At 37.8% G+C, this 16,900-nt stretch overlaps 1 protein-coding gene across 8 annotated transcripts in view; it reads left to right on the plus strand.

Moving 5' to 3' along the window:
• mycbp2 (MYC binding protein 2) overlaps positions 1 to 16,900 on the plus strand; it is a 153,229-nt gene that overhangs the window by 38,617 nt on the left and 97,712 nt on the right. For all 8 annotated transcript variants that reach the window (XM_067986509.1, XM_067986511.1, XM_067986512.1 and 5 more), the window contains 13 exons: positions 848 to 929; positions 1,008 to 1,125; positions 2,364 to 2,568; positions 3,742 to 3,895; positions 6,361 to 6,533; positions 8,397 to 8,522; positions 8,622 to 8,749; positions 9,187 to 9,278; positions 12,322 to 12,456; positions 12,924 to 13,007; positions 13,152 to 13,248; positions 14,697 to 14,889; positions 15,941 to 16,215. In XM_067986509.1, the coding sequence (XP_067842610.1) occupies positions 848 to 929; positions 1,008 to 1,125; positions 2,364 to 2,568; positions 3,742 to 3,895; positions 6,361 to 6,533; positions 8,397 to 8,522; positions 8,622 to 8,749; positions 9,187 to 9,278; positions 12,322 to 12,456; positions 12,924 to 13,007; positions 13,152 to 13,248; positions 14,697 to 14,889; positions 15,941 to 16,215 (1,862 nt within the window). The remainder of the gene's footprint in view (positions 1 to 847; positions 930 to 1,007; positions 1,126 to 2,363; positions 2,569 to 3,741; positions 3,896 to 6,360; positions 6,534 to 8,396; positions 8,523 to 8,621; positions 8,750 to 9,186; positions 9,279 to 12,321; positions 12,457 to 12,923; positions 13,008 to 13,151; positions 13,249 to 14,696; positions 14,890 to 15,940; positions 16,216 to 16,900) is intronic.

Below are 16,900 nucleotides of genomic sequence, written 5' to 3' on the forward strand. Positions count from 1 at the left end.
TTGACCTCTTTCAATCTTAACATTTTCCCCAAAGACCATTGCAGTAGTTAATTTGTTTATTAACTGAGGTAATTATCCCTTTGAAAACTATGGTACTTGAATTTCAAAAATTGTTCAAAGAATACTATTTTAAAATGTGTCTCCAGTTTTCTTTTCTCCCCACTCCTTCCTCTCCTGAAGACATTGACTCTCTGGGATATGGTTCCATAGGTGCTGGTTATCCTCTGGTACCCTTCCCACGATATCATTATTCATGTCTGAGCTTCGATGAGCATTAGAAGGCTAATCATCAATGGTGGGCCCCACCGCCAAGTCCTTTCTTATTCTCGCCTGACCTCCATACATATACAAAAATGACCAGCAGTTTTTGCTGGATTGTGATTGGGAGTTGGGTACCTGGCCAATATTTTCTTCCTTCTTCCCTCTTTCCCACCATGATCCCCCTGTCCTCTATTTCTTCACCTCACACCCACCCCCAAAATACAGGGACACTGTGGTCAATTGTGGCTTCAGTGCAGCCTGAGCTGAGGTCAGCTATCTCAGCACAGACTGGGCACTGTACCTGTGTCCATCTTGGGCTGTATGACAAAACTACTTGCTGGCTAAACTCAGAGCTTTTTGGGGGAACCAAGCATATTTTTTATTTTAATACTTCTGTATTCAACTAGAAAATGTTCTTAATTTCTAGTAATTCTGAAAAGTTTATAAATTGACAGTTATATAAATATTTTTACTTGCATTAGTCGATATATTTGCTTTCTTTTTGCAAAGGAGTAAATGTTTATATGCTACTGGTACTCAAAATTATTACTTCCAAGGGTTTTAATGTTTTACAAATATTCTACAGTGATTCTGATGGAGAATGGTGATGTGTATACATTTGGATATGGACAACATGGTCAGCTTGGACATGGGGATGTAAATTCAAGGTAATAAGTAAAACAGTTAAAGCTTTGCGTTTGTAGGATTTTTTGTTTCCTTGCTAAAAAGCATTTTTTTCATTTCAGAGGGGCACCCACATTGGTACAGGCCTTACCAGCCCCATGTACCCAAGTAACTGCAGGCAGTAACCACACAGCTCTCCTGTTAGCAGATGGACAAGTGTTCACATTTGGAAGCTTCTCGGTAAGAATTTTTTTTAATATTTAGGATTTGCTTGCTATTTTAAGTGATACTTTGATAAATCATGATATATACAAGTTAATCGTATTGATATAAAACATTTTATATGCAATATAACCGAAGCAATGCAGAATGCTTTAGAAGTCATGCATAAACTTCTGTTTTACAATGTCAGACTGTACATTATATGGAATAAATCTAACAAGTAGAATTTTTTGAAGATCTATTTCCTCATTCTTGTACTGTTTTCAAATGCAGTCTGTCATTACGACAACAGCCTGTACACCATTTAATAAGTTATTCCTTTATTGAGTAATGATCCTAAACATTTAGCACCAGGTTATTTGTTTTCATGATTGCTCAGTCATAACTGGCTTGTGAGTTATGATATCTTTTCATGCTAGATTACTTAGGACTCATCTGTGTGTGAAAAGGATTTCAAGCACTGACATAAGCGTAAAATTGATCCAATAAATCATTTCAGTTGAAATGCGATGTATACATTTGAAAGTGGTGATTAAAATTGCATCATACTTGTTCTCAACCTCTGTGCCCTATTCGGTCCTGAGTTGAGTTTCTGATCCCATATTCTCTCTAACACAAAGACTGCCTACTTCACCCTCCATAACATTGCCCACACCCCAGTTTACCTCAGCGCATCTATTGCTGAAACCCTTTTCCATGCCTTTCCAGACTCAACTATTATAATGCTTTTCTGGCCAGCCTCCCATCTTCCTCGCTGACCTACATTGACTCCTGGTTTCCCCAGTATCTCAAATTTAAAATTCTCATCCACATGGTTAAATTCCTCTATGGCCTCACCTCTTTCCCATTCTTTGTAATCTTCTCCAGCCCAAATTCCCCCCCCCCCCTGCAAACTCTCTATGCGTCTGACTCCAGCTCTTATTCATCATGCTCCCGTCCTTTGCCCGACTGTTGGCAATTGTGGCTTCAGCCTCCTAGGCCCCACTCACTGCAATTCCTTCCCTAAACCCCTCTGTTTCTCCACCTTCCTTTCCTACTTTATCAACCTCCTTATAACTCACCTCTTTGACCAAGGTTTTCATCACCCCTCATATCACCCTCTGTGGCTTGTTTTTTTTTAATTAATTGTGCTTCTGTGAAGTGCTGTGGGATGTTTTGCTACGTTAAAGGAGCTACATAAATGCAAGTTGTTAATTAGGTTCATGTTAATGGAAGTGAAGATATGACATTTTAAAAATCTTTCCTTTCCCTTGTAGAAAGGGCAGCTTGGTAGACCAATTTTGGATGTGCCATTCTGGAACACGAGACCATCTCCTATGCCAAACATAGGCTCAAAGTATGGTCGAAAGGCTACCTGGATAGGTGCAAGTGGAGACCAGACCTTCTTGCGCATTGATGAAGCACTTATCAACTCGCATGTTTTATCAACTTCAGAAATCTTTGCCAGCAGAAGTATTATAGGCAAGACAGCTTTCTTACTTTGGTACTAAATTATGTCGTGATTTTTTTTAAATTGTTAACAGAAACGAGGAGCTAGTTGCAAATTGAAGCCAAAGTTTGAAAATGTAGATTTTATCAAAATACAATCTGAATAATCTACCACAAAACACAATGGGCCAAAATTTGCTGTCAAAATAATGGTGAGGCTAATGGCGCTCGCCGTTATTTATGCACAAATGTTACAGCAACTTCAGGCGAAGGGCAGATCAGTGGTTAAACACAGATATCCAAAAGTTGCAGTCCGAGAGGCTCCGCTCCGCTGTTAGCTTCGCCAGAACGGCATCTCACTGTCTGCCTCACCGTTGAAATGCATTGAATGACATGAAGTTGCTGTATTTGCATGGTAGATGCGAACTAAACTCACCACAGAAAGTTAAGTCTTCTCCATTTCAGTCTAAGTTTCCTTTTAATGATGTGATGAGTGTTAATTACTGCCAGTCAGTCTCTGGCACTGAAAATTAACAATTACAAGTGCGGCGACTCATTCCTTCAGGTTTTATTTGTTCACTGTTTTAAAAATGTAAAATGTAAAATTTTATTTTTACTTTTCCTTTGTCTCTCTTTCTCTCTCAATCCAATCTTCCTTTCCCCCGCCCCCCCATTTCTGTCTTTGTACCTGATTTTGACATTGAATTCCCCCACTCTAATTTACACTTCCTTCTCAGTTGCCAATTTTGCAATCCTTCAATCTGATTGGTTAAGGAGCTATACAGTTGGTTACCCAGTTCACTCAGGTCCCAGTTGCCCTGTTTCCCTCGCTGTGACATTATCCGCTCGCACTTTCAGCAGCTTGCCACCCAAGAAATTTAAAAGTCTAAACGTGCAAGGACAAGTCTAACTAACAGCAGACGTCGTTGGATACCCTGCCACAACAAATTATGGCCCATCAACTCCATTTTATGTAGAACTAGCTTGGCTTTCCTGATGGTACAGACGTAAATTCTCTGCAGTGTATGGTATTGCACCATATAGACTAGGAACTAAGCTCTAGGATAAGTTGCTGCAGAGGAGGATAATATGGCGGCAAGCTCTTGATTTCTAGTTTTATTAAAAATCTGAAAACCTTTTTAAAGAAGTTTAATGGTATGGCCAAAAGTCTTGCGGTAGTCTAATCTTTGGTGGTTGTTCATACAGGTTTGGTACCTGCATCCATAACTGAGCCGCCACCCTTTAAATGTCTGTTAATCAATAAGGTGGATGGAAGCTGCAGGACATTTAATGATTCAGAACAGGAAGACCTACGAGGGTTTGGAGTTTGCTTGGATCCTGTGTATGATGTAATTTGGAGGTAAAGTTGCAATATTTCCCTGAAATAGAACTTCTGAGCACAAAGATGTAATGCCATTATTTTTGGATTTTAAGCTTGTAGACATGATCAGATACAACATGTTTGTGTAAACTTGTGGCGATCTGAAAAATGGGTATTTTTAAAGAAATAAGTTTGGTATTCTGTTTATTATCGTGGAGAACTTCAGATGTCTCAAGTACTTCACTCCATATTAACTTGTTGCTGTATTTACTGAGCCTTGTATATTAAAGATTGTTTTCTACAGTTGCTTGTGAAAATATGCACTGAAAATCAGCAGTAGTTTTCTGAAGTTAGTTGTTTTCTATCATTAAACTGAGATTACAGTAGTATTTATTCAAAATAAAATAAATCTGATTTTTCTGAATAAAATGTGCTATTGTTCCTTGAATTTATAGAAAAAAAAACACAAGTTCAGGCAGCCTGCACTCATTAATCAAACTGAAGAACCTATTCATCATGGAAAAGATAATGGGAAAATGTTGAAGTTGCCTGTGATATTTGTTTTCTGTTCTATCGAATTTGAATATTGTACTTTAGAATGAAAAGCATGCTGATTAACCCTTAAACTCTAGTTTGGTACATTTATTGTGCTATCTGTATGCAGTTTATCCAGCAGCATATGTTACAAAAAAGATGACTTTAGGTTTGTTCCAAAGAGTTGCAAGTCACTGTGTACCTTTTTAGGACTGATTACACTAGGCCAGCAGAGTTCAAGCTCCAGAGTGATTCTGTGTAATACCATTATAAAAGTCAATTTGACCTTTTTGTACAAAGTTTTATAGTGCAATTCACATTCCCAGTAACAGTGAAGGTAAGGTCTAGACCCACAGTCTGCACAACTGATTTGTTTGATTAAATTTTTATTTTGTATAACTATAAATATTGATGTATCAAATCTACATTGGAAATGCAAGGGGCCATTCTCCAGCTCAGTAGAAGGACAAAAAAGCATGGTTTACAATTAGATCTACATCTGGAATGGGTTAGAAACTTGTAAGACATTTTACCCTCAGAAGGTTGCATGAAAGGTTGCTATACTGTCATTACTCTGTTAGTGCTAATGAGAGGATCTTTTGCAGCAGAAGAATCTGAGCTTTCGTTTCCTACCACATTAAAGCCGATTTTTTTTTTCTCTCTTTCCCTGCAGTTCCATAGTTAAATTAGTTGAAAATCCTCTGCTCTTACAAGTGGAAAAAATACACAACTAAGCACGCTGTTAAATGATTGTGTGAAGCTGGCCTTAATATTATTTGAGTGCTCCTATGGGATATAAGATTTGCTTCTTTGCTTTGAATTTAAGTTAAACATTCCTATGATGACCATATGACTGGACAGTGGATCATTGGACTCTGCCTAAACTATGTCTTTCAACAGACTTTCTTGCTGAATTCCATGACCTAGCTCTACTTTTTTTTCCTCTTTTTTCCCCCACCCCCCGCCCCACAAGACTAGGGATTAATAATTATTAAAAGTTGGCCTTTGTTTCCCATAATTATCCTTTATTTTCATTTGAGGCTTTTGCTTCCTGATATAACTAGGCTATATGAGAGCTGCTCTCTGAATCAACAAAACTCATGTTGGCCACCCAAGTTTTATGCAGTCCTTAATTTATTTTTTAAAATGCTGTTCAAATATTACAGCAAGTTTATTCTTAAGATTTTCAAGTGCATGAAGAGAATTCACAATAGATGGCTTTTTTTTGTTGCATTTCAAATGCCCAAACTGACACATTCCCAGATTTTGTGACAAATGTCTGAATATTTCTGTTTTGTGCTTGAAATGCCAATCCCCCAGTAAGGTTAGTAGAAACACTCTCCCACAAAAGGCTGTTGATGTTGGGTTAATTGCAATTTTCATGACTCATTTCAATACATTTTTGTTAGGTAAGGTATCAAAGGATATGGAGCAAAGGTGGTTAAATGGAGTTGAGGTACAGATCAGCCACAATCTAAATGAATGGCAGAACTGGCTTGAGGAGCTGAATGACCCACTCCTGTTTCTATGTTCCTAAGTGTAACACTCTGGTTTGCTATTTAAAAAAAGAAAAGGGGTATATGATATTGAGTAAAATTTGGGTCACAGTTATCTTCAAAACATCTTTGCTGTTCCTTTGCTACTCTCTGCATCCACCAGTATGTTTGTTAGCTGACCAACTATCCTTAGACGGAAAAGAATAAGAAATGATAAAATATAGAAATGGAAAATATTTACTGAAGAGAAATTTTAAAATAGTAACGCTGGAACAGTAGAACAAACTAAACCACAGTTATTCATTCTTTACTGACAACCTAGACCAGTAACCTTTGAAACAACAGCCAGTGATTTTGCAGTCAGTAGATCTGAGACAAGCATTTAATCTTTGTATTCTGTTTAAATTCATATGTCAATACTCTTAAAATCCCAACAGTTGTAAAATGGACAGGCTCCTCTCTTTCTCTCCAAAGGTTCATACCAGGTACAAAAGAAATTTGGTGTTACAATGCGGTTACAGCAGATGCCAGGCTTCCTGCAGCATCAGATATTCACAGCAGATGTAGTATATTGAGTCCTGAACTTGCTCTACCAACAGGATCTAAAGCAAATACCACCAGATCTCATGGGGCTTTGCACATTCTAGGTATGGATACTTGAATAATTATATGTGCATATGTTAATCCTGAAGCTCTGCGGTGTGATGTAGTGTTCATTCAAAAACTTTTGCAAAGTTGTATTCATGTTTAAGCACTAACGAGGTTGTTTGGCATAGTTATGTATAGCCTGATATGTCTCGGTGTTAATGCAAAAAATAATAATCTGAGTATGCGACTCACTATAATTAACTAACTGAAGCTGTATGGGAATCCTACCAGCATCTTTGATAGCAATTGGTTGATTTTTGTATTGAATTCGTTGGCCAGACTGAAAGCAACAATTCTAGGAAGGTTCTGAATATTAAAATGGCATTCTCCATGGAAGTTATTTATGGGAATGCTTTTTAATTTAATCTTCTAATTTTCTCCAATGCTCTTCTAACAACATTAACTCATGTTGGAATACAGTTTGCAGGCAGCATTAGATATCCCTTCTGTGCCTCGTCCAAGGGACCATTCTTCAGGGCTCCATCCTTGGCCCCCTCTTCTTCATTTAACATGGTACACCTCCCCCCCCCCCCCCCCCCCCCAATGTCATCACTTACAAGCAAAGGGTCAGCATCCACAAATATGGTGGCGGTGTTCAATTCTACCGTTCATTTCTACCATCAATTCCAAAACTGTCACAATATTTTCTGACTGCCTATACAGCTTCAGGTCTTGGATGAGTCAAAATTTCCCTTGGTTCAAAATCAAGGCCATTCTCTTCAGTTCCTACCAGTGCCTATGTCCCTTTTTTAATTTAGACTCCATCAGATTTCCATGGTTACATTCTCAGTATCATGTTTGACCCTGAGCTTCCTACCCCATATTAAGTTTATTGTCAAGAGTACTGCCTTTCACCTTCAGATTGTTCCTGTCTATGCCTCTCACCCCCTCTTATGGCTGCCTAAACCCTAATCCATACTTTTGTCACCTTGAGGACTGACTTCTTAACCCTCTCCTCACCAACCTCTCTTCACATTCTCCAATTTGTTCAGAACTTCACATTCTGTCTCCTCTCCCATACACAGTCCTGCACATCCATCTTCTCCCATTCTCAATAAACTTCACTGCTCCCTCTGCCCAGTGAAATCAACTTCAGGATCCTCAAATTCCTAATTTTCAAATCCTTCGTTTCCTGCTTCATTGAGTGATCTCCGTTTGTATGTCCTCAAAACCATGTTACGCTCCCCTGACACCGGATTACCTGTTCCAAGTAAAGTTGACCCTCCGATATACGAAAATAAGTAAGCATTCATGGTTGCTGTGTACATATTTGTGCCACAGTTTTTTTTTTGCAGTGCAGCAGTGAGTTGTCACCTTTTATCTGCTTTAATACCAATTTAAGTACTCAACATTAACTACAAACTTTGAATACACATTAATTAACAAACACCTAGTGCTTGTGAAAGTGTTTTTAGAATTTTTAACTTGCACAACAGTAGTAGACCTCTTATCATTTGATGTGTGTAAGTGATTAACTTCTCACGAAATGAAGATCGTGGCACCTGTAATTTGCACACCAGACTTGAGTGCTGATATTTCTTCTTGCATTGTATTAAAATATTTTTGATCTCCAGTTTTCTTAACATGTTCGTTCAGTGAAATTGGACCGTCACCATCAATGTGAGCATTCAGCTTTTTGTAAAGTCCCACAACTTATGATTTCACAGAAGTCTACTTAGTTTAGGATTGTTATGAATGGACGAGTTCTAATTTTGCATTTTTTTGTGGGGGAGGAAGTGAAAACATAGTAGAATAACAATCATGTATCATCTAGACTAAACGCCGTAGTCTAATACTGTCAGTGGGTACAAAGTTCAAAGTAATTGATTTTCCTGAATTCTTCTTTTCAAATATTAAAACAGGTTGTTTGGACACGTTGGCTGTTATGCAGGACCTGAAAATGGGAGTCACTAATACAGAGGAGGAGATACAAGCAGTTACTAAAGTATATTCCAAAGAAGACTATAGTGTGGTTAATAGATTTGAAAGTAAGTTTTTAAAATAAGGTGAATTTCTTTTTTATCATTGTTTTAGCTTCTGAGAAGCAATTTGTATTAACTATGTTTGTGTCTGCTATTAATGTTTAGGTCATGGAGGTGGCTGGGGGTATTCTGCTCATTCTGTGGAAGCCATTCGCTTTTGTGCTGACACAGACATATTACTTGGAGGTCTTGGCCTGTTCGGTGGAAGAGGTGAATACACAGCAAAAATAAAGGTGAGTTATCCAGCAAAGCAAGTAAGAGAGTTTTCATATTTCTTTGTAACCAAATTGAATGCAATTCAAGCATGTTCTATTCTTGCTTTATATCTGGAGCAGGTAGTCATACATTACCATTAAAAAGTTAGTAACTATACAAATTGGGGATAGATGTTACGAGTACTAGATCAGTATAAGTACAGCTTGTATGACAGCAGAAGGCACCCCTTCTGATGCCCCTGGGGTCAATTTTAATTTTGCTGGGTTATCTAAGGAAGTGAAAGAAAATTGGATCTGATCATGGTCCGTTCAGGTATGCTACTTGATGGTTTGGCTTGGAAGCAGCACTGATGCTTGACTGGTATCTTTTATTTTTGAGAGAAATACAACAGCCTAAACTGAAAATATAAAGTATACTTTGACATTACTGAAACTATATGTTTTATTTTTACTAGCTTTTTGAGCTGGGTCCTGATGGAGGAGATCATGAAACTGATGGTGACCTGCTGGCAGAAACTGATGTCCTGGCATATGACTGTGCTGCAAGGTGGGTTTATTTGTGCAGTCTGAGTTCACAGTGAACTTTTCATTAATCAAATCAGTTTGATAAGTGGTGACTTGATTCCCTTGAATTATTTGATATAGCATTAGCAGACTAGAATTAGTTCATGTATTGATATCCAAGCTGAATTGGTAACATGGGTACTAACCTGTGGTAAAACTGATGCAGTCTTGCACACTTTCTGTCTTTTACAATTAGATTTTTAATGCTGTACTAGTACCCAAATTACATGGAAATGACAACAAAGAACATACAGTTCAGCCCAACCAGTTCGTGTTTGTGTTTATCTTCCACACGAGCAGCAGCCCTAATCCCATGTGTCTGCTTTGTACCTATTTAAGCTCTTCTCAAATGTTGACATAATCTCTGCTACAATCACAAATTCCGGTAATGAATTCTACTGCCTCAAATTTGTGTAAAAGAATAAAGTTCTCCTGCTGTATGTCCTAAATCTCTTGCATTTAATCTTGTACCTAAGTCCTGTTTATCTAGAACCCTCAATTACTGGAAACTGTATGTTTCAATCTGCTCCACCTAATCCCTTCATAACAAACACCTCTACCAAATCATCCCTTAATCTCCTCTAATGAGAACAGCTCCAGTTTTTCTTTGTATTTATTTATCATAGTGGGCAGCATCCTAGTGAATCTGTATTATCTATTGCCTCAACTTCTTTCCTGTACTGTGAAGTCCAAAACTATGCATAATTCTCCTTTGTGGTCTTACTAAGGTTTTATATAAATTCATCATTACATCTTGACACTTATATTCTGCAGCTGTTGTCGTAAAACCTAGTATTCCTTTAGCATTGTTATGACCTATGTACTTGAGGTGCTGTTTTTACTGTCTTCAGAACCAGAAAACCCTAATCATTTGCCCTTCCACATCACCCAGCTTCCCCATTCAAAGTATAATTTTTTTTACCAAAATGTACCACCTCATATTTATTGACATTGAATTCCAGCTACGACTTTTTTGCTGATTCTACCATGTTATCCAGCTTCCTTTGGGTTCCACAGGATTATATACTATGCCTCCTATTTAGTACAGTCTACAAATTTGGACACCACTCCCTCGAGTCCTAGATGCAAATCATTGATGTACACAGTGAACAGAGGCTAATGAATAAAATTTGTGTTGGATTTGACTGTGCTTGTAACATCCAGTTGATCAAGAACTCTGCAGCACCCGTTGGCTGTCCTCACCAAGCTTAAGTGGTTCCTTGTGTCCCAGCAAATTGATCTTAAGATCCTTGTCCTTTTTGAATAATCATGTCCAGCCATATGCCAGCTTGTCGCCCTCATTCCTGACTCCAGATTACTGCGTGTCTATTTCCATGCCACCTTTTGGAGGTTAATTTTTCAGCCACTGTATCTCCGTGCTCTGAAATTCTTTCAGAACCAGTTTACTGTGCTGCCTCTTTCCCTGGCACCAGAAATCTCCTTTTAAGAAAACCTTCCTGACCATGTCTTCAGTTTATTTTTCTGCCACCCCAAATTCCTTTTGCTTCTTCCTCACTGTCCACTTTGACAAATTGAAGTTGTTTTGTCCGTTAGCTGCCCATTTCTATTCAATTCGGTCATAATGCATAAAATGTTTAAAAAGCCTCTTGCTGTGTCCTGGTCTAAATTACTAGATGTAGCAAGGTTTGTGGTTGTTTCTGTGGTAACTGATTAGAGAGACGAGCCAAGCCACCGACTTCATATTTGCTTCAGCTAGCGAAAAGACAGTTATTTTTGAATGGGCCTGACAGTTGTGAAAACAAGCCTCGGCACCCATTTAAGGGATATAAAATGGGTTAGGAGAGTTGAGTGGAGGCCACATCGAGCAGACTGAGATCTTCTCAGGCAAGGTTAGACTAGCTATCTTCCACAGTTAGTAAAGATTATAAGAAAACTGTATATAAAAAAGTTATTTACAGAAGATTAGCTTAGCTTTAGATTGCGACTTTTTTTTCATTTTGCGGAGAGAAGGATATTGATAGGTTAGTTGTTCACCTTTAGTAAAATAATTTAGTGTAATAATTTAAACTTAAAATGAAATCTGAAATTGTGATGCTCAAACACTTAGCAAAGCAGCGAGCGAGATCCTGTGAGGCATAGGATAAATTTGGTAGCTCAAAATAAATAATGATCTTGATACGGCTAGTGAAGACTCTCAAAATCATAGGGAATCAGGACTTGCCTATTAGAGTTATCTAAAATTCAGAAGCTGACAAATTTAGAGTAAGAATGAAGGAAAAGACCTAGAAACATAACAGCCACCTCTAAAGTACTCTGATATTCTTTTACATTGATTACTGTAAAAATGTCAATTGCGACATTTGGTGGGTAATCGATCACGAATGCATTGTGTCTAGAGCGCTTAGTGACAATCTAGCAATATTATTGATTTGGTTGTGTATAAATGAAGTGCTTGTATACTTACCTAAAATATAAAGTAAGTCGGTAACTAATTTTCTGTGTAAAATTTTCTTTTAAAGTATTTACCAGCTCTGTGATATGTTTTCCAAACTATCGTTTTTGGAATGCAAAATCTTTAGGCAGATTATTCAGCACAATATAATGTATTAAAAATCTTGAATCTACATGCACTTTCCTGTCAACTTTTTTCTCCGTTATAAATTCGAGTCCACCTTTATAATGGAAGTTGCTTATGTAAACATGTTCCACTGTAATTAAAAGTGCCTCAATTTTGCATCTCGGCTCAGCTTGTACTGCAGAGAAATTCCTGTGTTATAACCAATTTTACTTCTGGTTCCCAAATTGCTGTATGCTCTGCTACTTAACTATGAATATAAAATCAAAGTATTATTGAAAAAAAATAAGGAAGGAATGTATGACTTTAAAATGCGGACTGAATTATATCTGTATGCAATGATCCAATTATCCCCTACCATCTAACCCTGCTTAACCTGAAAACTATACTTGCTGTGACTGTGTGCTTTGCCATAGGAGATCAACTAATTTAATAAAAATTAAAGAATTTGTTTTATACTGAGTTCCGTTCACATAACTCTATTTTTCAGAGAGAAATATGCAATGATGTTTGATGAGCCTGTGCTGTTGCAGGCTGGTTGGTGGTACGTGGCTTGGGCTCGTGTTTCAGGGCCCAGCAGTGATTGTGGCTCCCATGGTCAGGCCTCTATCACCACTGATGATGGGTAAGAATCTTTCTCCCATTTATATTTGTTGGTAAATGTTTTTGCTTATCAAATGAGATGTTAGTGCAGTTTACGTTCATTCTCCACATTGAACTCTCCCGGGTTCGGTATATCGCGGCCGGACACAGAGTAAAGTTCCCTCCACTCCACCCAAAACAGTGTTCTTCAACATCCAGTTTAGAACGACCTGATGGCAGTGTGAATATTTCCATTTTCCACAGCAGCCATCTTTTTCTGTTTAGTGCTAGTTAGGGCCAGTTCCCAAATAACATTAGGGTTGAGATTACCCAAATTAGTCTCAAGTGAAACAAATATTCAGCAGAGAGGAGACTTGCATTCTAGGTTGAATTTGAATTTAGGTCACAAAGGTGAAAGAGTAAGCTTAGCATACTTTTCAATAAATGTGTTGCCAATGCAGCAGCTAGAAGCTGAAGACAGTGTTTTAAATATATATGTTCTTGCTTCAGGGTTGTTTTCCAGTTCAAAAGTTCAAAGAAGTCCAACAATGGGACAGATGTGAATGCAGGCCAAATACCACAGTTGTTGTACAGGTTGGTTATTGCAAAGTCAATTTTTTAAAAAACCTTAAATCTCCTGTTATTTAGACATTGCATGTGTATTTTTATTACATTTATATTTTGGCTAATTCATTTGCTAGAATTAAATTGTGTTGAATTTGATTGTGTTGGGTGCAGGTTACCATCAAATGATGGAAGCTCTGGAAAAGGAAAGCAACAACCCAGTGAACCAGTGCATATTTTAAGACGATCTTTTGCAAGAACTGTATCAGTGGTGAGTGAACAAATTTGAATACAAATTATCTTCAGTTCACTTCCTAGAACCATAATTTTGTACATCAATGAATCAAGATACCTATCTATAAGGAATTCCTTAGACATGGACCTCAGATTACAGATCGCCAAATAGAGTTTCAGACTGTAATTTTGTTGTTGGAAATGGTACTAGCAGTTCCTTGCAGACAGCTAATCAGAATTACATTCTTTGTGAACTATTCGGCTGAAATTGATGGAATAAACATTGTTTGTAATCTGAAATGGTATAAAGTTGAGGAGGGGAAGCATTGAATTCATTTTTTAAATGCAAGATTACTCTGCATTCATTCAACCTGTAAATAATCATTGAGGGCAGCATTCAGATAGGGAGAAAAACTGGGATTGCATTGCTTTAAGAATTTGACGACCCAAACTCTTGACCATCATCTGGCCGTTCCCTTCCCCCATTGTGTTCAATAAAATTGTGTCCCACGGATCCTTTCCCGTGACTGACTCCCATAGCATTTGTCTGATATAGCACGATTTATCTATGTGAGAACATAAAGGGGGGGAGAGGACAAATGCTCTAAACTGAAAGAAAAGGCCAAAATACTGGAAATATGCAGGGAGTCCATAAACATCTGTAAAAAGAGGAGATGGGTTAACATTTTGCGTGAGAGCCCACAGTTTGAAATGGAAGCTGAAGATAAGCAAGCACTTTTATAGGACTGAAAAAAACTCAAAGGAATGAAGAAATTTATATGGTCGCGAACAAGCTAATCCTAGAGTCCCTTGAAATCTGGGCTTTGAGCTTAGATCTGTCACTCAAGATGATTGCTTTACTTGTCAAATTTGTATGGATTGTGAACTCTTGGTGCTAGTGTTAGACCCACTTTGCCTTGCATGGCACTTGGATAGGGCAGTTCTCAAGAATCCCAACGCCCCCCCCCCCCCCCTCCCCATTTGTTGCTGGAAATTATGATGGCCACCCTCTTGCACTTCACCATATCTCCAAAACTAAATGTGAATGTATTTTAATGTTTGCAGAAACATATTTAAGAGCTACTCCAGTTAGGGAGAAAAAATGGGGAATGCAACACTCATATATAGATTTACTGTGATGAGGTATATTTTGAAGGAGAATTAACAATGAATATTTGTCCTAAATAATCTCAGCCCTTCAAAGGCATTAGATCCCCATTGCAACAAAATCCTTGTAAGATTGTTAGTTAAAGGGACCTGGTTGAAAAATTCTCCATTTTCTGTTTCATTCATTAATTTTATCAGTTGCATGTTTAACATGAGTATTCAGTTGAAAAATAAAATGCTAGTAAGAGGATAGTGCTACTTAAGTGTGTTGTAAATTCACTGTAAAAAGAAAACTTGAGCATAGTTCTTCATGGGTGCACATATAAAAATACAGTTGAAATACATTAACTTTATTGAATCTATCAATCCTAAATATAGGAGTGTTTTGAGTCATTGCTGAGCATTCTACAGTGGAGTTGGACAACCCTGGTATTGGGAGTGGAGGAGCTCCAGGGATTAAAAGGCTTTCAATATACAGCCACTCTGCTGGACTTGGAACGACTAAAATTTGTTGGTACTTCTTGTCTGCGACTGCTGCGTGTCTACATCTGTGAGATATACCCTATATCAGGTACTGTAGGCCCAGCAAATAAGAAACACAAAATTGATGACTTGCCTGTAAAATGTCAGTTGTGTTTTTTTTGGACCAGCATGTAATTTTTACTACACTAGATGGATCTCAGGACAACAGATGTACAGTGAGGTCCTTGTGTTTGATCAACCATTGATTCAAAGAGTACATTTCATTCAGTCCATTTGAGGATTGTGTTTGTATGTAGCCGTTGGCTGTGCTTAAACAAAAAGTAATAGATGGGTTGATAATTCTGATGGGCAATGTGATTTAATCAATTAGAAATGTCAAAGACATGGTTCTAGGATTTAATTGATCCCTACTTATTTGGTTCTATGATAGGATTGGTTAAAGCGGTAAACCGACAGATGTATAAACTTTTTAAAACAAAAAAAATACTGTCTCATTTTCTTAGATTACACATGCCATTAAGATTAAACATTTTGGCTAGGATTTCTGCTTCTGCACTTGACACTCCATAGTTTTCTTCATTTTAAAATGACTGGGTGGAAGGTTGCAGTCTGGCCTTCACTCGTTTACTATTTACGTACACTGCATTAAAAAAGAACAAGGTCTCACTTTAACCTTAATTTTCAACATTTTTCTTCAGTTTTACGTATTTCTTTTATCTCCTTTCATTTTCTCCCAATTTTGTAGGGCTACTCCTTTTTATTTTCTTCTCCCACTCAAATTAGTTCCTATGCCGTTTATTGTAGGAACAGTACCTGCATTCATCATTTATGTGGGTGAATGAGGGGGAAGTGGGGGGTGGCAGTTCTTCATACAAAGCAAAAATGTGGCTCTGGTGCTTTGTTTTATTTACAACAAATTTGAAGTAATGGATTAATCAGGCTTGCTCCAGAGTATTAACACTTTTTTCTGCTTCCAAACTGAGCGCAAATTAGTAGTACTTTGGATCACTGATTTAAAAGTTTGTGTAAATTTAAAAGTTCATTTAGCGTTCTTCAGTTCAGCAACATCTACCATTTACACTTCTGATTTGAAGGCAGGTATATTAGAATTTGTGGATTTTTTTTATTTTGCCTTGCAGTTGGTGCTAAAGCAGTGGTGGAGGAAACCAGCAAACTGGCAGAATGTGTGGGAAAGACGAGATCTCTCCTGAGAAAGATTTTATCGGAAGGAATTGACCATTGTATGCTGAGGCTTGACAATGATCCTCATGGCTACCATTCACAACCCAAGACTCTGTTGGAAGCAGTTCTTCAGGAATGCCACAACACATTTACAGCCTGTTTTCATTCTTTTTATCCTACCCCTGCATTGCAATGGGCTTGTCTTTGTGACTTGCTTAATTGCTTGGATCAGGTAAGTTGGAGAGAAAAAGACTCATTATTATTTTTTATAGAAGCTTAATTCTTTCCAGTTTTTATTCTGTCTCTGAATTTGATAACATATCTGTGCATTTTTATTGGAATAAAATCTAATTATTTTGTGTTATGCCAAAAGCTAAATTTGGTGAGCCTCTTGAAATGGAGGCTGATTGATCTTCATTGTGTTGCTGTATGCATGTGCATGTGTCTGGTCATAAATTTTAGTTTTGATTATAAATTGTCGTGTTGCTAATGCTGCAGTTTTGCATTGAAGTAAAGTAATTTTGCACATTAGTCAGTGGCAGCAGAACTCGGGTTGGGTGGTGATATCTGGAATGGTATGAGGTAGCCTGTTATAGAGCGTATTGTATCTTTTGTGCTTGACACCATGTGGAATACAACTCTGGTCCAACAGATTCAAAAGTACTCTGCCTGATTTGCTGGGCACTCTGTAAACCTGGTATTGAGTCTTCAATGTTATAAGAAAGTGGATAGTCCCACATGCTCTTTCCTAACAAAAAAAGTACACTGGCTACCGAATAGAGCTCTTGACACGTGTAAGGCAGAGTGCAATTTGCAACCCACAGTATAGCTCTAGTCGTATCGACTGCACTCCACACTATGCATCAACTGTCTCAGACTGATCATGTGGTACAAGTGGAGTCTAATCAATGGAGACA

The sequence above is a fragment of the Heptranchias perlo genome, chromosome 6 (assembly GCF_035084215.1).
Source record: "Heptranchias perlo isolate sHepPer1 chromosome 6, sHepPer1.hap1, whole genome shotgun sequence".
NCBI lineage: Eukaryota > Metazoa > Chordata > Chondrichthyes > Hexanchiformes > Hexanchidae > Heptranchias > Heptranchias perlo.